The 27,898-nt window shown below is 41.8% G+C and overlaps 1 protein-coding gene across 5 annotated transcripts in view; it reads left to right on the plus strand.

The window, feature by feature from the left end:
* The window catches only part of PEPD (peptidase D), a 142,606-nt gene extending 114,745 nt beyond the window's left edge, over nt 1-27,861 (plus strand). For all 5 annotated transcript variants that reach the window (XM_050903925.1, XM_050903927.1, XM_050903926.1 and 2 more), the window contains 3 exons: nt 6,698-6,882; nt 18,668-18,859; nt 27,179-27,861. In XM_050903925.1, coding sequence (XP_050759882.1) covers nt 6,698-6,882; nt 18,668-18,859; nt 27,179-27,328 — 527 coding nt within the window. In that variant the 3' untranslated portion in view covers nt 27,329-27,861. The remainder of the gene's footprint in view (nt 1-6,697; nt 6,883-18,667; nt 18,860-27,178) is intronic.
* Nucleotides 27,862-27,898: the final 37 nt, after the last annotated feature.

A 27,898-nucleotide genomic window follows, 5' to 3' on the forward strand; every position in this document is an offset into this window, starting at 1 on the left:
GAATTCTAATTTTAACAGTGACTTTGGGGGGAATAAGCTGCTTTTACATGGTCTGATGTGCACTGATTTTCTCCCAGTTCAGTATTCAGGAAATGCACTCGTTATACATTGTAATTTGAGTTGAAGTACAACATTCGTGAGTCCTTCGATCTTGACACTGCATCAGCTGTAGCTGTCACAGTGCAAACCTGCTAGACGCAGATTATGCTGTTTGCCCTGAATCTTATCTAAACAGAGTCTTTTCTAAGCTTCAAAGATTGGTAAGTTTCCACACTGCAGTCCCTCCCTCCAAGCACTTCCCTCCTTCCCCCAATCTTTTTCCTCCTCTTTTCAACGTACACCTATTTGGAAGGAACATGCAGTATAATCCATAGTGTCTGCCAGCGCTGCTCAATCCCAGGGCTGCATCTTTCCAGACATGGAAAAAATCCCTCCTCTTGCTCCACATCTGCATGTATTCAAATTGCTTTTCTTAAGGTTTCAGTATGGCAGACTGTTATCTTGATGTTGCTTCTGATGTGTTATAGATCATCATGTCCAGGGTTTATAATGGGGAGGATGGGTTTACCACTTAAAACTTCCATCATACTGATGCAAAAGAAATATCATGGTACAACCGAATAGCACAATGCTATTCAGCCTTTTGAAGAAGAGGTCTGAATTTCAGAGGCAATGGGGAGTCATCTCTGCTTCCCTTTGGTAGCTCCCACTCCTGTCAGACAGGTGCATTTTACTGGGGAATTGAGAGATGGTTTTTGAAGGAGTCCATCCTGGTTTGGAGCTGTGGCACTGGGACTCATGACACAGAGCAGGCTAAAGTCTAGTAATCCCTGCAGTCAGTACTGCAGGTATCTGTAGGTGTGACACAGCAGCAAATTCAGTATAGTTCCCATCACCTTTTTAGGATGGGGAAGTTAATGGGCTCTTCTCATCATATGGCAGCCAGTTGCAGCCATGCCACCACTGTAAAATACAGGCTAAAGTTGCATCTCAGGGCATCTGTATAGCCATCTAATGCTGACTCTGTGAGGCTTACAGGTAGTTATCTACACAGTATATGGAGCTTTGAACAGCTTCACTGTTGCCCAAATATTGTCAGTGTTTGAGTACAGCATTTTGGTTTCTCACTTGCTGATTCCTCGCCCCATTGCAGAGTTGCCTTACCTGGTGCTGCAAGAAACCAAGCTCGAAAACTGAGCAACTAGTGAGTATTTTATCTAGTGGGCCAAAAGGAAAGCATGAAAATCAGAACTACAACAAATTCTTCTCTAGCACCCAAGTGAAGAGGAAAGAAATAATTGGTTTTAGTATTTAAATGATGTTTTGGTTTGGTTTTTAAACTGGGTTTGATTGGAATTTTTAAGGACCTATTGTTTTATGTCTGATATAGTCACTGCGTGTTGGCAGATTTTAATCTGTTCCAGTGGGTTGCTGGCTGGACAGGGATTGCGTGTTATGTCTGCATTTCAGTGGCACTGCCAGGGGACATCGGGCCTTTTGCCCTTGTCTGTGGACACTAAGAAATTAAATGTAACTTAACCTTAGCACAATTTGGGGAGAAATTACTACAACCTCGCCATACTCATTTTTTTAGTAAGATTGTGACATCTGTGCTGGCAAAAAAACCCCACCCTACAACACAAAAAAACCCTGCTAAATCATTTGTGGTTTAATCATTGTCACACTACAACCACAAAGTACCCTAAATAGTGGCCAAAAAAATCCTTTTAGGCCTTTTCAGAGCACTTTCCAACCAAAGTGGCTAAATACCATGCAGTAATTCTAAATTACTTTTATGTGCTGTTTCTACTTTATGTTCTCGAATAGCTTCTAATAAAACATCAGAAAATAATCACTGGAATGAAAATACCAGTGAGTTAACAGCAACTGAGGAACAGTTTATAGTGTGATGTGTTATAACAGCTCATCTTTTTATTTCTACTGTTTAAAAAGTTATGGTATGTTCGTTAAAAGATAGGGATGCTTTTGATTTCTGGTTTCACTAGAAGTATTTCTTTCTTTTTTTTTTATTTTTTTGGGAACAAAAATCTTCCCTATCAATGGTGTGATCAAAGAGGTCACAGATTATTGCAGAGATCCTTATATGATGTTTCTGAGTCCCTGAAACATGGTGGTTTTTCTGAAATTTGGTGGGTTTGGCAAACAGATAATTAGAGAGGAAATATTTTCAAGGAAGTAAAACTGTACTCATTTTATCTTTTTCTTTTCTGTCACAGTAGTATCTGAGAATATCAGATAACATTTAGGTTAATGGGAATAAATTTTAAAAAAACCCTTTTAGTAAACTTAATACATTGTTTGCTGTTTTTAAACACAGTACCTCACACGTCTGCAAACCTCTGCTATACTGATTACATGGTATCTGAAAACTAATAGCCCCTGTAGTTATATGTTATTTAATTAATCCATGATCTGTCACATTTCATTATCGGACATATCCACTGTCTGGTTGTTGCTATGTAGTTCATTCACTCTGTATCTCAAGGGATCTCAAATGCTTTGGTTGCTGTAAAAGGTGCTTTTTGTCCTGGCCTCTCAGCCAAGCGCATGCTGCATGGCACGTAACGGATCGCAACCTAATGAGCCTTGGTAACTGAGCTTTCCTGGGGAGCCAGTCGCTGGTTCAGTGACCTGTGTTACCCAGTATCTCGTTTGGCAGAGAATTAAGAATGGAGCAGACACATCATCAGCAGATTTTCCTGAGTGCAGACTCATTTTGGCACAAGCTGTCAAAGTCCAAGGACCCTCCAATCTAGCTTTCTAAACCTCATCTGTCAGTGGACTATAATTGGTTTATAAATTGGCTTGAAGATAATAACAGAACTAACCTTTTTACACAAAAAAGCATGTCTGCAACTATGATAAACCTTTTTACACAAAAAACATGTCTGCAACTATGATGAACTTCACCAAAGCTTAAAAATAATAGTCCTGAATAATATATGAGTAAAATACCCTAGTGGGTGATTGGTGGTGGGAGGTTAGCGCAGGCTGGTGTTGCAAAACAGTCAGCCGTTGCGGTAACTCACATAACTCATGTTAGAGCCACTTGGTGGAAGTTGTTTTGTTGTGGGTTTTAGTTGTTTTTTAACTGCTTTTTCTTGCTACAAGAATGCTAATATCGTGTTTGACTTCTGCTGCGTCAGCTTGTGGCAGGTGACAGAGCTCTCCACTGGACCACTGTTAATCCAAAAAACTGAAGTGCCTGAACATCAAATAACCTCCATGAATTAAGGATTCTTTGTATGTTATTCATTCAGCATTGTTTAGTTAGTGTTTTTTCTTCGCATCTGCAAATGCTGTCCTGTTGGGCAGATTGTTCCCTGGCTGCCTGCACAGAGGCTTCTTTATTATCATTTTCTTTGTTTTAACATGCTAAAGCTATCCACACGTAGATGTGCACACAGACATCTGAACAGAATATGGATCTCTCTGCGCTTTAACACAGGAATTCACATATCCTCACTGCAGGTCTTTCTGGCACGTCCAGATTGTTGAATTGCACATCATGTGAGAGTACCAAAAAATTCTGTTCATGGCTTTCCTAGTCAAGTTAGCTGTGATACTTAATTTTTCCTCCCTTCTCTGCTTTTCACAATTATTGGAAGTTCAGTATATATGTAGGAAAATTACATTAGCAGAATTTGAGGACTTCCACTCTTCAAGTATACTTACTACTTAACTTAAATCACAATTGAGTGCAGACATGCCAGCCAGTCCCAGAGACAGCTGGGTTTGCACAGGCCATTGTATTGTAAAGATTCCAATTGCCAGATAAACCTAGTACAATTTTAGGTTTAAAATAAATTTGAAGAGTTGTATATTTCTGTTTACTATACATTAAATGTATACAACATATGAATACACTTTATGTATAAAATGGACTAGGAGATCTTTCTTGAATTAGGGTGGCTTCTTTTCTTCAGTAAATTGTGTTCTGTACTTTTAAGTAATTGCCTTATTACTGTAGTTATTTCTCTTAACAAAGTTAATGTTTTTAAGATTATAAGGGTACTAGGAAATGTTTGAAGATTTGCATTTAGGTCCTCTTTCTTTGTCAAATTGCCTGTTTAAAAGAAGGAGGGAAAACCTGTAAGGAAAATACCTTATTATTAAAGTTTATTCCTAGCATGATGGGCATCAGCTCATATCAAACAGGACTCATTATTTGTTTCGCGGTGGAGCTTTTTGTTGTCCTCAATCTCTAATGAAATAGATAAGATGAATAAAAACCAAACCATATGGAGAACACAGAGCTCTGGGCGGGAAGAGGAGAGGGGAAATAGTCATGCTTTTTGTCAATGAGAGAAAAAGAAAAAAGTAGAGGCGAGGGAAGAAGGGGCTCTAATAGATTTGCTCAGTGCCCAGAAATACTCAGGACTTAGAACCACAGCAGTCTTTTCAGTTAGGGCAGTAGAGTCATTCATTTGCTCTGTTAAACTTCTGCAGACAAATGGATATGTGTTTTTGGTGTTTTTATTTCTGATCAGTTTAATCTTTGTATCTCCTGTTAGTTGTATCTCTTCCTTAGTTTGATAAAGGTCACTGTATCTCTTTGAGTGGAGTCTGTGGGTTTGGATTGAGACGAATAGTACCAGCACAGCTGTAGAGGGAAGCTGTACTGCAAACAACAGGCACCTCATCTTCAGTTCTCTTGGGCACCTCATCTTAAGTTGATTCAGAGCATCCAAGATATGGTTGTGTTTTGTCTTACAGCAACAGAGTTCTGACCTTCGTTTATATGAAGAGAGGGTGAGGCTTCAAATAGTTGACCAGGGTCAGACGTTACATATGGATTTGCAGTCATGGCGACGAAAATAGAAGACTTGTAGTAATACTCAGCTAAGAAATCATGGGAGAGATCTCAAAAGAACATCTAGTGTCCCCAGAAAGAATATTAAAGACTTTTAGAGCAGTTACGAGTTGACTACAAAGTGCAGAAGCTGAACTGGGAGTTACACACAGAAATTCTGTATTCCCACAACTACAAAATAAACAGGAAAGCAACTGTGATTCGGTAATATTTCCAGTTTGATCTCTGTAATATCGATGTGATAGATTGTAATGATTTCAATTTATCATGCAATAGATTGGAGCATATTGTGAGATAGCTGTGAAACACAGGTGAATCTAGAGAAGTGACAATTGCAATACAATCAATGTTCAAAAAGATAGATAAATTCTTGTAAAATATAATCATGTTGAACATAGTTGGCAGAGAACAACTGGTTATAGTTGCATTAATTCTTACTGAAGGAAAAATCTAAATTCATTTTAAAGGAGGGAAAACACAAAAATAGTACATTTTGAAGGGGAAGACTGCACACATTTTGTGGGTCAGCATCACTCACTTGGGCACTGTTGGCTTCTGTGAGGAAACAGCAACCAAGAGTTTGTCCAGCGTATTGTGCTGCACACCTGTCTTGTGGTCTTGCTTGGGCAAGGAAGGTGCTTCTTCAGCTGCATGCATGCAAGAGGCTAAAAAGCTTGATCTCTGAGTAATCTGATGGGGAAAAGGAGGCTGCCTGTTAACTAACTTACATGCTGAGCTGATTCCCAGTCAGTGTTAATGGGAGCGTAAAGGTGCATCGGTTTCTGTGTGGACGGTGTGCAAGACGGAGCAGCAACTTGCTCTTCAGTTTGTTTCTGACCTGTATATCAGAGCCATATAAGACAACTGAATTTTATTTAAGCACTCCCATAGGATTATTTTATTTCAGCCTTTGAAGCCTCAGTACTTTCAGCAAAAAGTGTTAATGTAATTATGATATGGCATTCATGTTTACAAGACCCTAGAGCTGCGTGTTTAACCGGATTAAAGCAAATGGAACTTGATGGGGTTTTGGCCTTAAAAATTGCTCGTTTTTTATTTGTTTAATCATGCCAAAATTGAACAAGGAAAATATTCTTCTACTGTACCTTAGCCCTAGTTGTCTTGACTCTGCAACCACTCTGTTGATGATGACTCAAAGCCATGGTGAACTAATTAAGACAGTACTGTGTTACTAACAAAAGAGCTGCTTTCTTCCTCCCTCCTCCCCCCAGCAGTTTGTCAAACAGAATTGTATCCTATACCAAAATAATAGAAATCTAATGTATCCTGGCACTCTGCCTCTAGTCAACCAACAGTATTTTGTAATGCTGTTTTAGTACGTGTATTAGAGGACTTGTGTTTTACACAGCCCATTAACACAAGGGAATCATTAATTTCTGGAGAGTGTCTTTGCCAGAAAGATGTGGGCTTTAAATCTTCTACGTACGTAGAAAAGTACTGTCCATCTCAAATGTTCTAAATGGGTATGATCATTATTGAAAATTATAGGATAGTCATATTTTCTGCTCTGCATTTTAAATAACTGCATTTTACAGTTGACATTCTTTTACGAAACTCACTGATACATTTGCATCTGCATAGACATGCTTAGATACAGTGTCTAACATTTTTTCATGTGGATCTGGATTATAAGGTGCTGCTGTTTCTCTTGTCGTTTTCTGTGCTTCACATGCATGTTAACATAATTTTGTCTTGTTTGAAGTATTTTTGTGCTAATGTAGTTGCTCTTTCCACCTTTGTTTTTTATGTAAACAAAGGGCACGTGTTACATTTGCTTTTTGAAAGTTATCTTTATAAACTTTTAGCAATAGTTAACTCAGCTGCTTGTTTCTGCTCTCTAAGGGGTCGCCTGGCCTGATATGCACCGTCTGGCTGACAGAGTCCATCTGGAGGAGTTGACTAAAATTGGCATTCTGAAAGGCAATGTAGATGACATGGTGAAGGTTCATCTGGGTGCAATATTTATGCCACACGGACTTGGACATCTACTTGGAATCGATGTGCATGACGTTGGAGGCTACCCAGAGGTTAGTGTCAGTCCATTCTCAACTGCCTTGCAGATTAACCCCTCTCAATTCAATCAGCATTTCTCTTAGTTTATGCATCATTAGCTGGTTGCATCTTCTCAGAGGTGGAGCAGATGTGCATTTAAGTGTGTCTTTTTCTGGATGTGGTATTTTATGCAGTTTACTGTAAGGGAATCTATTAGTTCATTAAAACAGAAATTGCTTACGGGGAGAAGTCAACTGACGCTGCCCTTCGGGCATTCTTAGTCTGTTCAATTTCTACATACGTTGTGTTGTTCCTCCATGAGTCACCGCTATAACATATATCACTCAAGCATATCCTATGCTGTGGCAGAGAGCATCTCAGTCTACCCGAGACCTGTAGTGGGAAGAGTCACTTGCTCCATTCCAGATGTGAGACAGCTGTGGGAGCCCGGTGCTGTACCTAGGCTAGTAAATCCCGATGGCTGTGTGTGCTGGTTTTGGCTGGGATAGAGTTGTTTTTCTTCATAGTGGCTAGTATGGGGCTGTGTTTTGGATTTGTGCTGGGGGCAGCGTTGATGGTACAGGGATGTTTTCGTTGTTGCTGAGCGGTGCTTGCACAAGGTCAGGGCCTTTTCTGCTTCTTGCACTGCCCCACCGGCAGGTGGGCTGGGGGTGCGCAGGGGTTGGGGGGGGACGCAGCTGGGACAGCTTGCCCCAGCTGACCGGGGGGTGTTCCGTACCATGTGATGTCATGCTTGGCAATGTGAGGCTGGGGGTGGGGGGGAGGTGGGGGATGTTCGGAGTGATGGCATTTGTCTTCCCAAGTAACCGTTACGTGTGACGGAGCCCTGCTTTCCTGGAGATGGCTGAACACCTGCCTGCCGATGGGAAGTGGTGAATGAATTCCTTGGTTTGCTTTGCTTGTGTGCACAGCTTCTGCTTTACCTATTAAACTGTCTTTATCTCAACCCACGAGTTTTCTCACTTTTACTCTTCTGATTCTCTCCCCCATCCCATTGTGGGGGGAGTGAACGAGTGGCTATATGGGGCTTAGCTGCCAGCTGGGATTAAACCACAACACTGTGCCATATGGAAACAAGCTGGCTCATATTCCTGTCTCCAGTGTTAACATGGGCACCAATGTAGATGTGTTGTCCTGGAATGAGAATAGAAAGAAAAAAATCCATCAAGTCCTCCTGTCTTTGCAAATGTGAAAGCATAACCTCATAGTATTCTGAGTTTCTGCAGAAAACACAGAATTATTACCTTTTTCCTTGAATTAACATGATGGTTCATGACTGTGGTCTGAAAGCAGAATGGGTAAAATTTTGTAACCAATGAATGGTAAGATGTTTGCAATGATACTAAAACAAAAAAATCTCTAAGGGGAATTGAAGTTCAGGTTTGAATAAAGAAAGGAAGTTTACAGCAGCAGCTTCAGAAAGATTTCAGAAGGTTTTTCTGTGTGTTATGTTTTGGTTATTTGAGGCTAACTGTTTAAGGGTTTTCAATAATACAGTATGAAAATGGATCATTTGCCTTCTCTGTTATGTAAGATGTTCTCTTACAAGAACCTGAAAAAGAAACTAAGAACTTTTTAGGTAAAGTTTAAGCATATTTTGGAGCTTGTTCATGTTGGGCGAACAGGCTATGTAACAGCTGCTATTGCTGTGTTCACTTTTGCAGGCGGGGAAGAAACAGTATATAATATTTGAGGGTACTTGTTACGTTCACAATATAATTATTGTTGAGACACAATATTGTGATGACAATGTATTGGCATCAGCTAATAAACTTATATGTAATAAAAAAGAAAAATCAAAAGCAACCGTATTCTGATTTTAAAGTTTCTTCACTAGCTAATACAGAAAGGATGAATGTTTGCCCCTCTATCTCTCCCAAGTGCATTCTCTCTGTGTACAAACAGAGGCGTTCAGCAAAGCACAAGGGATGTGATTACTTGGAGAGTTCATGGACTTAAAAATCCAGGATCCCGATGTTGCATGCCTTTGCTTAGATTGTTTTCACTTGTGTTATGAATAACCTTTCTGAATTTGGTGGACTTACATAAACTGGAGCACATGTTCACGATTTGGTAGGGTAAAGAGATAACTAAATTTTAGGAACAAGTGAGAAGAATTGTGAGAGTGAAAAGTACCATGCTTGGTTTTTACTTAGAAACTGTATGCTTTGAAGGTTAGAGCAAGTACCTTAATTTCAACGGAGATTTCTGGAACTGATTTTGGGCGAGTATAGAGCAATGGACCCTGTATACCTTCCGTCTCCCAGCAGGTTTCAGTAGTGTGGCATAAGAGCAACAGAATCAGTTTTTGAAACTGATTTTTATTTACGTATGACCAAATTTATAACTGTTAATTATCTGGTATATTATATAATTTCAGGGTCATTTTTCTGAAAGCAGACCAATCTATCCACAGTTTTGAAAGAGCAACCTGTTATAGATAAAAATGGATATAGGGATTGTATTATCAAATGAGTTAGGCTCTCCACTTTCATATTTAATGTGTGTAAAAATACCAGAGCTCTATGCAGATAGAGAATTTTACACCTGCAAATATTAAAATTATTTGTTTGTGTAGACATGCAACTGCATTCTTACATTAAGAATGTTTGCATGGCTAATTTACTTTCAAAATCCAATCCTAAATAACAAATTTCCTGAATATGGGGGAAGCGTGTATGCGAGCTCACAAACAGCTAGCTAAAGTCCTGTATTTGCATATAAATGTGCACGTAGATGGATGTGTGGCGTCAGCTTAGTTTGAAAAATAATGAATTTGGGGTTCTGCACAAGAGCAGCCCCTTTAAATTCTCTCTGCAGCGTTAATTCCACCTCTGTTAGACCTGTCACTTCTCTCTGACCCAAAGCATGAGGCGCTTTTGGGTCATTTGACTAAGGTGAGGTACCTGAGCGTCAGAGCACCTGATGGTGGAAAACCCACATCAAAAGCTTGTCAATGGGGTGAACTTCATTAGGCTTCTCTGGGCTTGAAGGTCTAATGGGAGGCATGGTCCCTGCCTGCAGCAGGAGGGAGCCGTAGGGCTGCAGGGCCGGGGAGGCACTGGAAGGCTTTGGGGGACGTGGTTTTCCCCGGGTAATCTAAACGTGAGCAATTGGGCACCTCTTGTGCGAGTGTGATACGTGTCTGTATTAAATGGGAGAAGGTTTTTTATCTATGCCTCGTTGTTTCATGAGAAAACACATTTTGAAGACAGCTAGTACGCTGTGGAGTGATTTTTGGTGCATTTTAAAAGTTTACCAGCTAACGAGATTTTCACAAGGAATTTCATAAAGTCATTTGTGTGTTTGTTGTACACTGAGCCCATGCCTGTAGTATCATGCTCTTTTTTCCTAGCTGGTTAAGAAGCAAGTTATTTGCTTTTGGCTGAGGGAATTTTTGGGAGTATTACAAAGGATTTTTTAAAAATAAAAACTTTCCAAGTGGATATTATTCCATTATTTTTCCTCAAGTGTAAACAGTTACATTTGGAATAATACAATAAGCTTTAATTTCCTAATTTTTATCCATCACAAAGTTTTGTGTGTTCCAAAAAAACTATTTCCAGACATTGTTAGCTTAGATTAGTTATTCATTAGTAGCCAAAGATTTCTTTTTTCAAAATTGGCAATAAGTTTTCATCTTTTCCAGTAAGCTGCTTTCACATGCAGCATTAAACAAGCACTTTCTTTCTCTTTGACAAACAATGTAAAAAACTTGCACATTTTCTGCAAAGGATACTCTGGGATATGAGAAAAATATAAGTTCCCTTCCTTTTTTTTTTTTTTTTGCCATGATAAAGAATAATTGGGTTTGGCCAGCAATAAATGCGGCTTAGCAACTATGTTTAGGGCAAGATTTTTGAAAGACTGTAACCACCAGTATTTCCCATTGAAGCATGTAAGTAAATGTCCTGATTTTCAGAAGTACTCAGCAGTCAGGAGCTCCTTCAGGAATCGGATCTCCTGCAGTGTACCGTGGTATTCCTCGCGGGGAAACCAAGCATCGAACACTTCTTTGAAAATCTGTCTGCTTCTTTTAAGGGTCTAACTACAACTTGAGCCGTTCTGAAAATTTGGCCCCAGTGGTACTAATCACTTCAGAAAATCTGGCCCTTAGTCAGACAGAGCTAGCTTCAAAGGGTGAAAACTCCACTGGGCTTAGCTTCAGCTGTAAAATTTAATCATGGAGATGGTTTTCCCACACTCTTTCATTTGTTTCTGGGTAAATTCGATATGGGATATAAATGAGGGTTTGTGCCTGTTGCAATGGAGAAAATGTGGTAGGTGATCCCAAATTTTCAGACCCTGAGGTAGATGGGGCTGAAGTTTTCATTTAAATCTAGGTTCTGCGTCTCTAGATGCTTGAGTTGATTCAATTTCATGTTATATTAATTGACTGTAAGGCTCTAAAGAATGCTAAGTACATTTGATGACTTTCTATAATAATAAGCCAGTTAAGTTAGGTTAATAACTACTGTGATTTTAACATCTTGTGAATTAAGAGTTTCATTTTGTTTTGTCTTTTAAAATTATAAGATTTACCTTAGTTTAAAGTTTTAATTCAATTCTCTATTCTCATGAAAAGCTGATCCTTTCATCGCTATTCTGCATCAGCAAATTAAGGTTAGAGGTTTGTTTTGATCCTGGAGTTATCCATGTCCTTCCATTACTGTGCATGCTTGGGGAACATCTCTGCTGCTCAGAGAGGTGTACAAGCTGCATCTGGCTCTAACAGAAAGCTTGCTCCCAGATCCCAGATGACTGTCTGGGGATTTAGGTCACCAAACCTACTAGAGAATACAGGAATAATCTTGTTCTCTTTCTTGTTCTGGCGAAAATTATTTTCCTTATGTGTCCTACTTTATGCTGAAGCAGAAGATTTCATTTTTTTGTGGTTAGCATTGCAAATGATGCATTAATGTTTTTTCCTTTAAGAAGCAGAGGATGAGGTGAATTTACCAAGAAGCCTAAAGCTGTTATGTAGAGCCCCAGTGATGCAAATTGCTTTGCTTGGTCATAACCTTGCAAAGCATTGCTCTAGCTGTGTGTACCGAGGACCTGCAAGCATGAAAGAACCTGTATGGTAGGCGCTTATATGAGCAAAGAATAAAAGGGCCTTTCACCAGTTTTAGCTCTAGGTTTTGTTCTTGTAAGCGATTGTACACCTTGAGAAAAGATTCGGAGAAAAAACATACTGCTTCTACTTTATGGGGTCCCCTTGAATCACTTTCTTTTTGATTCTTTGAAGTCCTGCGTAGCAGAGCCATACGGTTGTGTGGGCCATTGAGCAGGCAGAGTGCAGGCAAGAAATAAATTGGTGAAGACTCAATTCTACAGCATTTCCATGCAGAGCAGCACTGAAATCCATAGTGCTTATTGTTATCTGTTGGGTTGAACACCAACCAGGAGAGTTTCCTGCAGTGTAAGATTCTCCTGTGGGATTTTAAACCCCTCCCAGAGTTAGGTTAATAGATCTTCTTACACTGCTGCGGCATCTTACGTGTGCTCAGAAAAATTATAATTGGTTCCCGGCAGCTTTTCCCTGTGAGGACAGATGCTGGAGTTTGGGTGTTTATGGAAGCTTAGGACTTGAGCAGAGGCAGAAGAGGAGGGAAGGCTCAGGTACTGTATCAGTGCTGTGCTGTGGTGCAGACCATGCCCTGTCGTACCACAGTGTTTCCCTCCTCCTCTGAGAAAGAAAGTGTTGTGTACTTGGGGTTTTTTTGTTGCTTGGTTTGGGTTTCATTAGTTCTGGTTCATTTTTTTGAAGGAGATACTTGCTTATGATTGTTTTACTTGTTGAAGTTTGTTGCAAAAGACTTTGTGTGCTAAGAGAGTTTTTATCTGAATATTTATTGTCCAAATCTTTCTGAAATTTTAGCAGAGACTAACAGAGCTTGTGTGTTTTTGAACAGTTCATTCTAGGTGCAGGAGGAGAGAAAAACCAAAATAGTACAGTTCTACTTTCCATTATATGTAAAAGTAAGGTATAAAAAGTATCATAGGTATGCTTTAGGGGTTTTGCTATGCTATTTCCACTAATATTAGTATCAAAAGATCACAAAAGAAAAAGCCCTTTCATTTAAGGCCATTGCTTGTGTATGCTTTCTGTGTGTCACAAGAAAACCTGTCCATTAGATTTTGAACGATGCTTGTCATTGGTCTCATTTTAAAACAGTGTTGCTGGTAGCTTTTGCAATTCTTTATCTCATGTCTTACGAATTATCTATCTAAATATTCTCCGTCTAAGTATTCTCCTCATCTTCCAGGATTATGTTGTAGTTGTCAACTTGGTGATTTTTACTATCTGCTATTCCTTTTTTTTTCTCATGGTTAGGTTTTAAGAAAAAAAGAAAAAAATATAATCTGTATGTTTTATTATTTCCATTATGATAGCAGCGGAGCTTGGTGACATCTGAGGATCAGGAAGCAAAAATAACATGGGAAGTTATGCTCAGAACCATGCTGTAGCAATGGATTGAAATTCAGCTCTATCTGACTCAGAGCAGGCAGCAGTGCCTCAAATAAGTGGCAGGTGATTCTTCTTCATTCCCTGCAATAACAGGAAAGTTATTAGGCAGCTTAAACCTGATACCAGAGTTAATACCTAGGAAAAGACAAAAATGTTTCAAATAAAAATAGCCAGTTAAACATCATGTGCCCTCCATTCCCCCAATATTAACTTTGAGCTGTGTCCCAAAAGCTCCAGCTAGTAATTAGATTTTCCTGCAGAAGTGGAAGCTTTGCCTTGCAAATGCCACAAGTGGTATGTGATGCTTGGGGCATGTTCTCCTGTAACCTGCTGCTGATTTCAAAGGCAAGACTGACGAGCAGTTCCTTCGGGTGACTGTAGGCAGCTCAAGCTGCTGGGAAAAAGCAGGATAGATTGCATAAACTAATCTTCATTAGTAGCACTCAGCAAGAGAAACAAGGGCTTAGAGAGAAGGGACCAGGAGACAAGTGAAATGGAATTCAAGACTTTTATTTTATTAGCTGCATAGGGCTCTGTTCTTTTTACAATAAATGAGCTAATTAGAAGTTGGGTATACGCAGTGGGAGAATAGGGAAGAGTGAAAGAGTTGAGATTTCGCTTCGGTGTTGATTTCGTATAGTCTAAATATAATGTTAGTATTCTGACTAATTTAAATACTTGATTGCACTTAGCTTGGTAAAGTGGTTAGGACTTCACTGTATTGGATGTGGTCCACTTGGGACAGTCTATTTGTCATGCTCAAAAAAGTTCTATGATGATTTAGCTGGAAAAAAGTACCAGAAACTAGTTTGTGTCGCTACATGAGTCTTTTACTGTGGTTCAGTATTTGCAGTTATGAGTAGCTTTGGTGATCTCTGCTGTGGCCGTGTTTTGCTGCCATTGCTGGCTTGAGGAAACTTCTGGGTGATGCCAACTAAGCGTTGCAGCCCGTGGTTTCAGGAGGGAGGATGTCCTTGCATCTCTGCACTTGCGCATCCTTAGCTAGTGTAATGGCCCTGTGGGCAATGACCAGCCAGCACAGAAACATCACCTGTGGTTTTCTTCTGTCCTGATCCAAAGACAGACCCGAGATCAGACTCACCCGAGTGGGCCTGGAGCTATTTCTGCTTCTGATAGCTTTGCCTGGTAGCTGGTGTCTGTGGGACAAGATCCAGCGTGTTCATTGCAGTTCTTCCATGGAAAAAGCAACATATATCCCCATTAACCATTGAGTTGCTTAGGAGCAGGCAGTAATTCATCCTTATATTGAGGTGTTCTGAGGATATTGCAACTTCTAGTCTTCCACAGCCACTTTTCTGGGGGATAGGAATATTTGCATACTTCCTGATTCCCTGCTTATTCCAAAAATAGATCTATATTTTATATTGCTGCACACTTAATTTGAACTTTTATTTTGCTTACATAGTAATGAAATCAGTTTACATAATAATTCTTTTGTTCCCTTGATAGTCCTTATTGCCTAGACATGCTGGTTTTTGTTACCTTACATGAACCAATAATTGGAATCTGATGTTCTTGGCAGGAGTACAGTCACAAATGACAGTGTCATACATCTGTGCTTACTGTGGGGGGAGTGTCTCAATTTTAAAATGTGAGCAGAACCTCCAAATAAAATGTCTTAGAAAACAATTTCAGATATAGTCTGTTGTTGCAATATACAGGAAAATAAACAGTTCTTCGAAAAGTGATTTTTCCAGGCTGTCACTAGGAGTCTCTTTTTAGATGCCTAGGTGTTAATATTTTCTAGATTATTCTCTACACTTTTTTGAGGCAAATTACCAGCTTATGCTTTACAGTTGTACAGCACTGAGTGTGACAGGGTCCTGCTCCGTGGCCAGGCCTCCAGGATGTAACAGTAATAGAAACAGATATCCACACAGCTGCTGCGCCAGCATTCACATTTTTTACTCTTCATTTCATCTTAACTACAGAACAACATCATGGTTATTGTTGAAAACAAGGCATTAGTTGTTATGCTACAAAATATAGGGAAGTTTCTTCCTCACAAAGAAGAAAATCCATTAATGGCAGAAGATTCATACTGATGGATGACAGTGCGAGGCTTTGCTCCCAACAGGGTTTGACTTGGTGGAAAATGGTAATGTCCTTGTTTCAGACCTGTCACCTTCTGTTTGGAGGGTGGTGGTGCTTGTCATTAAAAAAAATCCTCAGTTTGTTCTAGTTTTCATAAAGAACTGAAGCAGACTGAGAGCTGAGAACTGTGAGCTCCTGGACCTGATGACCGTGGTGGCTACCGAGATGGTCACGAGTGCCCAGAGATCAGACGTCATTTGGGATGCTGAAGCCATCGTTTGATGTATGTTTTAATCCAGTGCTGTTCTCAAAAGAAGGAATTTTGTCATCTCCCCTGCTTGGTCAGCTTCCCCCTTCCCCACTCTGCTCGTTCCCTGTCCCAGCTCACGTTGTCCTTCAGCCTTGCAGCAAGTTGGACTGGGGCTGTCCTCTGCTCTGGGTATGCATGCCCATGTACACATGATAGCCAGAACCTGTCTCTCTCTTCATCCATTTCACCCATCTCTTGGTGAACACCTTGCTAGCCTCCATTAAAAGAGAGCGTAGGGCTTCCTCGCCGCAAGTCCACCCACTGGTGTTCTCCTTGCTGTCTTTGACAAGTGAGCTGTGTTACCCTTTCTCTGAAGGCCCGTTAGAGATGCTTTCATGGAAGAGATGTAGCTGCTGCCATTTACACAGTGACTTCAGTGCCTGCAGAATCCAAATATCTGGAGATGAAACCGAGAGCTGACGCAACCTAAAGTTGAGATAGAATGGGGGGAATATCAAAAAAAGTTTGTGAATTCCTTCTGGAGAAGTTAAGATTTTACTCTTGGGGGAGCAGGAGTATTCAGGTGCCCAGAGGCCCACCCTGCATTGCTGACAGCCCAGGGAGCCTGCGCTGCTGAAGGAGGTTTCCAAATGTGAATCCCCGGGTCTTGCTCCTGGGTTGTAATTGTGTTATTAGCTTCTTGGAGGAAGTAGTAAAAGCAGACTCAGACTGCAAGCAGTCCAGACAAAATATCTACACATTGCTTTAATGGCTGTACAGAGGTACATGAAGTGGGCATTGAGGCTTGATTGTCACACCTGGTGGTAAACCTCATTTGTTTTAAGAAAAGGCAAAAAAATGTGGATGCCGTGCCAGGGCTGCCTTCAGAGGATGTTTGCCATTGTTTTCCTTGCTGCACATTCATCTTTCTAGCATCTGTCTTGGATTGACTGCCTCAGAAAAGGCATTTACAAGTAGAATTGAAGAGAAGTGTACTTAAAAGCCAAATATGGGTTGTTTGTTGTAAAGCAGCTGATAGAAAGTTGGCAAGACACCAAAAGGTCCAGACACTAATCTAATTGTTTACAGCTCATGGAGAGATTAATCCACAAGATTGGATGCCCTCATTTCCTTTACGCATTACAATGAATGTGTGAGATGCCAAACCCCATGGGGCAGCAGCAGAAAGAAAAATGGCTCCATTTCAGTGCAGTTATTGTTTCAAGTTTAGAAATATATTGATTCTCTTTGGGTTTTGATAAGAATATAAATGCAAAGTGCCTTGCTTAATATCAGAGTATTCTTGTTTCCTAGCCTCAGTAAAACAAAATTGTGCTTTCTTATTTTAGTGTAATATAATGCTCTGCGAAATTCAGATCAAACATATGAAATAAAACGTATTGAATACACAGTGAAAATGGTCAGGATACACTTGCTGGCTTGCGAGGGCAAGCAAATGCTCCGTGTCTCTGAAAAATGGGCAAACCTACCCGTGGATGTCCAGGCTGGTGAGCTCTGAACATCTTGGCTGTTCTAGGATGCCGTGCATTGGAACAGAAGTTCTGCAAAGGGAAAAAAGCAACCCCAGTATTGCTTGGGTGACCAGTGAGAATAAAACAAACACTGCTGAGTGGCAGTTGCAAGCAGGATTTCTGTGAAATAGGCTTTCTCTGAACTGAAAGTGGAGCTCAGGAGCAAACAGTACTGTGGGGCTATATACACTTTGAAGAGTGAATGATTCAATGAGACGAAAACATGGCTCATCTGGAGGGTATGCTCCTGCCTCCCTCCACCCCCCTGCATTGATCTGGCAGAAACACGGCAGCGCAGCCATGCTGGGAGGTGATGCCCTGGCTGTCAGGCACTGAGGGTATCACTGGGCAGTGTGCTTTGTCCTGGAGAAAAGGGGATGTTTCATCCTCATGATACCAGTCACACTGCTAGTGATCCGGAAATGAGTTGCCCCTTCTGCTGGCAAGGAAAATTACCGTGACTTTGGCCAGAAGCAAGATTTGGGAATGCTACCTGGAGACGAGATAAATAACACCTTGGTCTTGCAGACCTCTTAACCTCTGACTTACTGGCTGAAGCGGAAAAGTGTTCATGAGCAAAGTGTGCGTGCATGTTTGCAAGCTAGTGGGCCTGTGAGCTGTTTACTGGTCATCATGATATGTTGTTGATGAAATTTTGCTACAGTTGCAAAGAATTTTCAAAAAGCTAATGGGATTGAGATGTATTTATTCCGATGTTGCAATACCTGGCACGTTTGGGGGAAGAAAATTAATATCCTGAACTAGTCCTTGCAGTGTTTCTAATTCCTTGACTAAGCACGTCCTCATATATCATTTTACTTCACCAGCTTTTGGGAAGAAGAGAATGTTTTGCTAGTCAGGACTTGTTTTGACTTAGTTTTTAATAATATCAGTCAGCACCATGTTGCCTGAAAGTCTGAATCTGACAAAAGTTTAGTTTTAAATGGGCTGTTTTTATGAGGTCATGTGTAGACTCATTGCTCCTGAATCAAGATCATAAATGTGTAATTTTAATAACATTCAGTGAGAATAAGCATTTGCATATCCTTGGAGAAATTGTTCTCTGCTGCATAGTTCAGTTACTTCAGCCATGAGGTGGAGGGGACATTTCAAGATTTACACGTCGCTTAAAATATTGTACTTTGCAAGGGAGGGTATAGAAAGAAATAGTGCAAGTAATTATTTTTGGTCCATACTGCTGTACTTCTCCCAAGGTAGAGCGTGACAGTACCAAGCATATCCAAAGCCAGGATTTCTGTGGTGCAAAGAACAGTTTGGGTGTTGAGTTGAAAGCTGGTCATTGCTGTACATGAAAGCTAGATGAGGGACTGATGAGAGAGAGGTAACTGTACAGGACGGTTTCAGTCCTCTACTTCCCAATTATTTTTTGTATTTTGGGTCTCTTATGGAGCAGTCAGTGTAGGAGGGTCTTGATAAAAGGTCACCACGGATTGCCTTTCTGTCTGTCAGAACCAGTGTTTCTTCCGCAGGGAGTAGAGCGCATTGACCTGCCAGGGCTCAGGAGCCTGCGCACTGCCCGCAGCCTGGAGCAGGGCATGGTGCTGACCATCGAGCCAGGCATCTACTTCATCGACCACCTCTTGGACCAAGCTCTCCATGATCCTGCGCAGTCGTGTTTCATCAACAATGACGTCCTGCAGCGCTTTAGAGGATTTGGTGGGGTGAGTAATTCTTAACCAGATGGTTTTCTGAAATTGGTTTTCTGTATGTTTGCCTTTACTATGTACTTGAGAAGAAATCTTTTGGAAGTTGTAATGTATTGCACATAGGGCTGTTCCTGAAGCAGCACCTTGGGCCATTTGACCCTGCAGACAAACTGGGGGGTTTTTTGTTATTTTTAAATGCAGTTTTATATTTGCGATATCTGATTAACGATAGACCCATATTTTTCCATTGATTGAAATACCTTCTCTCAGCACTGTACAGTGACTTGCCAGGTAGGTGTTTTGTCTAATGTGTGAAACGTGTATGTTATGAAATACTAGACTGAGATCTATATTCCAGAGTTAGCTTCCTTGACAGCAGCACAGTCCGGTGCTCCCTCCCAGGGCAGAAAAGCCTGACACTGTTTAAGTCAGGGAGGCCGTAGAGAAAAACAGCAATAATTGCTCTTACTGGACTATTGCCAGAACGGCGCGAAACTTGTGAATGTAAAGCTTTCCCTGTTTTCCAAGGGAAAGGCCAATAGTCTTCAGGAGCACCCGTGCTCGAGGTATCACATTGCAGGCTCAGGCAGCAGTGTGCACGCAGGAAGGTTGGCTGACTCTGGATGTAGCCATGATCTGCGCGATCATTCCCATGCAGGCAGCTGCTGTACAAGTTAGAGGGGCCTTGTTTCTCCATGCTCTCCAGGGCACATTTCCCATTCAAAGCCACTGCCCTCGCAGAGCATTTAGCAGTTGCAGTGGCTTCCAGTGGGTTTTCATTTTAGCAGGCCGAGCATTTGACGGGTGCCGCATTGTTCTCCGAGCTTCCGTATTCATGCACAGAGAAGATAGAGCAGGCAGCTGCAATGCCCCATCCTCCTCATGGCTTTTCTGCTAAGTCTCAACAAAGCTAACAATCACTGGCAACAGCGGTGACTTTCTGGTATGAAAAGTCATTCATTAGGAATTGTCTGCCGCTGCCATCGACTAATTTATCACTGTACGCCAGCCATGAGAGGGTAATTACTGTAACGCTTTTGGTCTGAGCTGGCTTTGAACCACCAACCCTGACAGGAAAGTTGTGTGTGCCATCACCAGTCATGTGAACCAGCTGGGCTCCTGGGCAGCCGCCCGTGGAGACTGCCCATATGATGTGTGTGCAGCCTTACTGAGAGATGTGGGACTTTACTCTCGCTGGTATTTAATTCACTGCTGAGGTTTGGGATGTTACCTGTCTCTGTGATGTTTCTTTATCAAGACTTGCCAGCCAGCCAACTGAGATACTGGTAACGAAAGGCAGCTACCTCTGCATTTTCTAACTGTGAGCACATTATATATGGCACCGCATGCTGAAGCATATTCTAAAGGAACACTGTAATACACTTGTGTAGCTTGACACCACAACAAAAACAGGTTTAACTATCTTTGCTTTCCTTGTAAACACTTTGTACGAGTTTTTTGGCAGTTGAATTGATTCCTGGTGAGCTTTCTCTGGAAATGCTCAGCAAAGCCCACGTTTTTCCATGGCTTGCTGTGAATGCTCACTCCAGCTTTGCAGCTTGAGGCGTGCATGTGGCTCACCTGCTGCCTGTGTTTGCATGGAATAGGAGTGACAGCACAGGATCTCTACCTTGGTAATAAGTTGCTGGATCAGGCACTTTTGTTCCAGAGATTTCAAGCAAAGTCTAACTTTCTCCCCTGTTTTTTGCTTAGCTTCCTATAATGATGACTTGTAAGGAGAGCTAGCCAACAAACTTTGCTAAAAGGGGGAGCTGCCCAAAAACGATTGAGCAAAAATCTAAATCTCCGATCCCCCTGTGAACAATACATTTTACTTAGAGAGAAAAAAATAATAATACACACATACCCTGTGCCAGATGTTGTCACTTGATTTTGTCCAGGAGAAGAATGAAAATAAAATCCGAGACTGAAGTACATCCGAATATTTCTGAATTCAACACAAAAGCTGAATCATAATGCAATCAAAATGAGTTTTTCCATCTTTACAATTCTGACTTGATTCCGCATAAATAGAAGATGCAATTTGTGCTGTGTAGTGTGCTTAGTTATCTACATGCTGGTTCATTCTAGTTTATCCAGAATGAGTGAGTATTTCTCTCAAAGGCATGTCAGAAAACTTTCTCTCTACGTGATTAAAAAAGATCTTGTGAAGCCCAGTGTTTTTACTGACAGATATTAAGAGTACAGGGGTTAGTATTGGTGTCAGTTCTAGCTAAAGAGCTTGCTACAGCCAGTCCAATCTTACTTTAAGTTTAAAAGAAAAATACGTTCTACAAAAGGAAATAAGTAGTCCATTTCCCTCTGCAGAGCTCAGCACTAATTAAAATGTTCTTAATTTGGTTTAGTTTAATTCACTTCAAAAATGAACTTACATTAACCAAAGTAACACCGCTGTAATTCTGTCCACACCGGGGATTTGTGGATTTTAATGAATTCACCTTGAATTCATGTCTTTTTTGGGCTTTGGATAATTTTCTTGACTGTGACAAGTCTCCGCATTGAGAAGAGAAACTCTTTTGCCGTGCCAAAAATGGCAAGACTGTAGCCATTTATTGTAATTCATGCTGCCTGGTATTAGCCATAAAGAGATTGTAAAAGCTGGAGGAGCAGTAAAGAATGAGAGACAACACAAGGTTTTCCTTTGCCCGTTCTGCATTGCTGCCAGCTTGCGGGGCGTGTGCTGGCAGCACCAGCACAGCTCCTGTGCACACTCAGAACAGGTCCATCGGCAGCCCAGCCTTCCTGCGTCCCTGTAACACAGACACCCAGGCTTTGTGGCTGTAACTGCTGCTCAGGGACCTCGTAATTTGGGCCTTTACCAAACAAGAGCTGTTCTGGGTCAAATACAGATCCCTCTGGAGGGAGGCAAGAAGTTTTGCTAGGGGATCTGCTTCTGAGAGCACGGGCTGCCCTGTCTGGAGCCCTGAACTCTTTACTTTACAGCTGTTGAGTTCACTCCTTCACAGGCTTCCTCAGCCAATTTCAGGAAGTCACTCAGTCACATGTACTTCAGTTCTCCATCTGCAAAACTAACATCCAATTTACCGAGGTCATAAATTCTGTGGGGCAAGGGCTGCCGTCAGGCGCTGGCGCAGTGCCCATCGCAGGGCACCTCTGCTCTGCCTGGACTCTGCCCGCGCCGCTCTCATAAATAAACATAGATGTGCAAATAGAGGTGTGTGTATATGGTTGTATATATTGCTCAGGAAAAGCAGCCAGTTCCTCAGGGAAGGGGAAATACTGACTCCAAATGCTGCCCTTTAGGGTTTGACATTTCCATTCTGCATAAGCTGATTACTGATTCATGCAGTTCATATGATGTTTTCTCAAAGACCCAGTAAAACCATTCAATCTGTTTTTGGCCTTAAATATTCAGTCTCTGTTCAGGCTTTATTTTTCCCTAGGATTTGTAGAACTAGCACTAGACTTAGTATGTGAAAACTCTATGCAACTTAGAGAAAATGCTGAAAGACAGCTAAATGTTAAATACATTACTTTCTTTCATTTGCAGATTTTTCTCATTTAAAAGTTGAATAGATTTACAAAGCTCAGGACCTTGAAGATCCGCTAATATTACAATATTTTTCAAAACAATAGTACTTCCCTTACTCAGGAACAAATGTTAAACCAAATAAAAAGCAGGATATTTAATTGCTTCTACCTTTGGTTCACAGAGCCATGCAGTTGTCTCTGTCCTGATTTTTATTTTTCAGAAGGTTGAGCTCTGTTTCTGGGTTTATGGTGAATGTGTGTTGTGGAATGAAATAGTTTACTAGGCAATAAACATTATGCTCATCTGCTTTTTAACATTTCATATTATGCAGCAGTAATAATGCTACACAGCATTTTTTGGAAAAGTTTTCATAGAAAAGCAGTTGTCATAATGAAATATATAGCTTTCTTTAAGGTTATGTAAGAGAAGTGATAGTTGTAGGCAACCCAAAAACAGTGACTAGTTGCTTATAAACCTTCTTTATCCCTTTTCTCTTAAGTTGTCTAATTGACATAATTATGTTAAAGTAAGAGCAGTTGTTTCTAACCTGTATTTAGCTTATAGTTTATTGCTTCTTTTTGAGCCTGGATGAAGGGACTGTGTGCCTGAAGCTTCTTTTTCCAGCTGTATCAGTTGATCTAATAAAATACATGGCCTCACCCTACTAATCTTGATCCTCTTTTATAAAATGTTTATATGTGGACCTTTAAAATAAAGTGTGCCTGACATGAGGACTTGCTTGTGAATAAGAAGGGGAAAGACTGGCAGCATGGGATGAGAAAGAGTCATTGTGTAGCACAGAGCATATTAGCCTCTATAGAAAACATCTTGGCGTTGCCACTTTGTGTGATGTGATAACAGGAAAGTGCCTTCCCCAACCCTGCAAGGTACCCGCCTATCCCTGGGTTTGACGTAAGGGCAGCTCTATTTCCTAACCAGTCCCCCTGAAATACAGAAGTCGAACCCTGCTTGTGGTAAGTTTGCTCTATTAAAAATTATTGGTGAGTCAATGGCTGAGTCGAAATAAGTCCCCTTGGCTACATGGATCTGCCTCTGTAGGATACCAGCTACAGGATACGTGGATCCTTCAGCCGGACAGAAGCACGTGTGCTGATTTACTTTGTGGGGTAACATGTGTGGCCCATGTCCTGTCATCATTTCCCAGGCGAGTCTCCCACTCTAAGATCTTGCAGCAATAGTATTGCTCCTTTCCACAGCCATAATCAAACAAATGCTCAATAGATTAAAAAAAAAAGGAGACATGTCACCAGTGGTCTTTTTTAATCACATCTGGGATCTGTCATCATGCAAATCTGGACTCTTTAATTGGCAAAAATTGTTTCTTGATTCTCAAAAGCCTTTTATATATATCATCATCCAAAAGAAATGAATGAGTGCTACAACCCCCTTCCCTTGGAAGATAACACAGGAGGCTCTGGGGAGCATGACTATTAGTAAGTCAGGACAAAGTGCGAGGCTGTATATATAGCTGACAGCAGCCCTGGTATTTAACTACTGTGCTGTCCTTGGCTATGCCCGCACAACTCTGCTTTGGGACAGAGTTGGGTCCATTGAGTCGAGCCACATGATGGTCTGTTGCTGGCGTTAGGCAGTTGTGCAATCAGGTCTATCTAGACAGATCATGCCACTACCCTTGATAAGAAAAAGGCATTTTAGGGACAGTCCTGGCATTCCTGGCCACTTCACCTTTGCAGGAGTGCTTTTGGAAGCATGCCGTTTCACACTGAAAAAGCAAAGCCTCCCCTGGGGTGTTTGCAGAGTGCCCTGAAGGCTGCTGGTGCAGCAAACCTCACACCTCAGTTTGCTGTTCCTTTAAGCCGTGTTCGATTCCAAACCACTCTGTAGCGCTGAAACAAGCAGCACTGTTGAACAAAGAGCCTGCAAGCAGGGACAGCTCTGAGAGCAAGTTTCATAACCACTGTCCCCCACTGGGAAAGGCAGTCCCAAGCCAGTGAGCCTTGCCAGGCAGATCCAGCATCTTTTGTCCATTTGGACAGAAGACAAGACCAAATGCTGGGCTCTCCTATAGGGAAGGTTTTGCAGGTCCACTGAAGCTGCTTCTTGCTGCTGCTGAGTTTAAGCTCAGGGTGAAGCATGGAGGGTGTGAAGGAAAAGAGCAAATGCAAAAATTTCCTCCCCCTTGAGAACCTGTGTTCCTCTGCACTTGTGTTGCTTTTAGGCGAAGGGAAAATGTGCACTGAGAGTGACAAGTCTGTCTTCTCTGTTATGGCAAGCACCCATTTCAGGTGAGATTCATCCAGGCAAGAGAAATGGTTAGATCCTGGAGAAGGAGCTGGAGCTTTCCTAGGAGTGATGTGTGAGGCCCCATGGGAGCGGTGGGTCCGTGCGCCTCCAGCTACATCCCAAAGATCATTTGGAGTTGCTGATAGTGCGCAGGCTGGTGTGATGGTGCTGGCTCTCCTGCTTTTCACAGCAATCCACAGCTGTGGATTGATTATATGATCTCCTAACAATGTTTCTCCTATATGATGAGTTGCTGTGTGTGGCACTCCAAACTGATGGGTTTCCCCATCGTCCCCTGTTTGGTAACTCTCAGCTCCTGGGCTTAGGTGGCTCCAGCAGCTTGCTCTGTTCTCCTCATTCAGGGTGTCTCGCTTCTTACCTCCACCAGGATCTCCCTTCCTGGACTCCTCAGCCAGCCCCATTTCTCTTTGTCCATTATTTGTCAGTCCTGTCTCGCCTCACTGGATCTTCCTTCCCCTGGCTCCTTTCATCACTCCAGCTCCATTTTTCAGCTCCTTCCCCATCCTGATTTTCTCTTGTGGCCTAGAAAGGGCACAGCATTGACAGACACCTTGTCCCACTTGTTCTTCCCCCTCCCTCTTAGTCTTGCTTGCATCTGCTCTGCTTTCAAGTCAGTCCATCCTCTCAAAGAGTGCTGAGGTATTGGTGAAGGCATGAAACACTGAACTGGAAAACACCAACAATTTTTTTTCTTTTTTTTTGCTAATCTTACTGGTTAAGCAGATGAATTATGGCTGATATTTCTCTGTAGCAGATACACTGGGGAATTTCAGCTCAAGCAGGTGAAGGTTAGTGAAGCCGGTGGTGCTCGGGAAGAGGCTGTCTCCGTAGGCAGAGTCAGCTCTAGCTTTGGCTGGCCTCCCCTCTGCTCTCAAGACTTATTTTTGCACTAACATTTTGGCTTTCCACGTCAATGCTGGGCGCAGCTCCATTTACACTGGTGTGCTTGCCAACGTGATGCTTTGGCTTTTACCATGTCACCAGATCTGTCCCCTGGATTCTGGCACTTTTGCAGGGTTCGCCTGGTACCAGCAGGTTTTTGGCAGGGGCTGGTCCACCCAGGCAGGCTGTGCCCGGCCCCAAGACCCGGCAGGACAGATGCTGGGGGCTGCTGCGAGGCAGAGGGCATGATTCACCTTTAGATGCAATGCAACCATCTTGCTGAATCCTTGGGTTATTTTTTGCTCAGCTGGCCAAATTCGAAGCAATGAATCAAAAAAGCCACCCTGGTAAAATCTGTTCAAGTGCATAGAGTCATTCAATGTGTTGCTGATTTCCTCTTCTGCAGCAAGGCACCGGCCTTTCAGGCATGCTGAGTGTAAAGAGCCTCACAGCTTTCAAATTTACAGCTGTCCAAATCAAATGTGTGAACTCGATGGAGTTTGTTTGTTTAATTCTGCTTTATAATACACTTAACTTGATACCAAGTAAAAGAAGTAATCTGGCAAAGACATCATTAAACAGTTTAATAAGGACGGGATGACTCATTTTGTTTGAACAAATGGCTTATTTTGCAATCAGAAGTACAAATGTTAACCAGCTTTATTTTTAGTTGAAAATGTCAAGAGGTCAGAAACAATTAAAGCAACTGTAAGGTGGGAGTCCCCAGAGTTTGTGTTCTCTTGGATTTACACCTTACTAAAATTGCTTTTATTGCAGCTTAGCGACTTACTAACATTTTTCTGATAAGATAACGGGAAATGACTGTGTAGGCATATTTACTGGTAAGAAGAGCTTAGAGTCAAACAGAAATGGAGCATACTTTTCATTTTAACAGAACAAGAGCTGGGAAACTGAGAGGATCTGCTTTTTCTTTGCATGATTTGAAATGTAGTGATTGTATTTTAAAAGGAACGTCTGACCTGCTTAGGACTTTCTCATCAGCTCAGAAATCAATTTTTTGAATATCAGCTACAAGCTATTTCATGTTGCAGTTCCTCCTTTGAAAGTTTATTGTGTTTAGAGAAAAGAGAATGTGTAAGTGCAAAGAGCAACTAACTGCAGCTCAGCAACAGGACTGCTTTGAGAACAGGCACTTCGGGTGTCAGGAGGCACTGCTGTTGAACCTGTCCCTAGCAAGCCATGCGCTAGCAAGGCTGGAGGCAAATTCAGGGGAGAATGTTCCTTTTGCTGCTCCTGATGTCAGGGGGTTCAGATTTATTGGCCCCATGTAATTACGCAGCATGAGCTCCCTGATGCAGCATCTCACTCAGCCTGTCCCTGGTGTACCCAACATAGCAGAGGCACCACCTGAGTCACCTGCGGGGCTGCTCTGCCGGGGGTCACCATGGAGCTTGTGTGATCCCAGGAGGGTGGCAGGGGCCTGTGGCCCAAGGGGGATTGGACCCTACACAGCTTTGCGCCACGGTGCTGGTGGTGGTGGACAATTCCGGTGCTTGCAGTATGTTGCTCTGCCTGGTGTTGCATCAGCACCACAGACTGAAACACGCCTTGTGCTCTCGCTGCTGTCGCTGCCTGATGTGCTTCTCATCCCCAGCTGCAATACCTTGGTAACCACGTGTTCTCTGTAACAGGTCCGGATCGAGGACGATATCGCAGTGACAGCCAGTGGAATGGAGCTGCTAACGTGCGTCCCACGTACTGTTGAAGAAATAGAGGCTTTCATGGCAGAAGGCCAAAGCAGTGCCAAGTCATTTGACTGCCTCTCCAGCCAAAAGCAGTAAACTTCAGGATGATACTTACTGTCTCACACTAATCAGTCATCGTTCTGATTTAATGCTGCAGCATATAAAATAAAATGCATGCAATTCTTAATAGCAAGAGAGGCAGGCAGGCTATTAGCTGGAATGATTCATTCATTAAAAATGAAGGTAGAAGGCTTCAGCACTTGATATCCAGGTAACTCAAATGCTGCTGCTTGCAATCAGCAGTTTACATTACCAAGTGCCACCTGAATAACCCTGGTGCATTATCTGTGGGGCTTATACTTCTGTCAAATCTCAGCTCAGATGTATCTTCCCATTAAATCTGAATTTTGATGATTGGGACTCTTTAAAATACCAAATGGATTATCTGAATGCTGTCAGCAATTGTAACAATACAAGTCCTTTTTTAAACTTCATCATAAGTACTGCAAAAAACATAGAAATAAGCTGTTCTCAGTGGACATAATGACACTTATATTTTTCTTATGGATCTTATTTCAGTGTCAATGGAGTAAGCAGAATCAAATTTTTATTAAAATTCATCCTTGGCATCATTTATGCTCACAATTTTGTGATCATCATGCTCTT

Source organism: Gymnogyps californianus, chromosome 12 (genome assembly GCF_018139145.2).
Source record: "Gymnogyps californianus isolate 813 chromosome 12, ASM1813914v2, whole genome shotgun sequence".
NCBI lineage: Eukaryota > Metazoa > Chordata > Aves > Accipitriformes > Cathartidae > Gymnogyps > Gymnogyps californianus.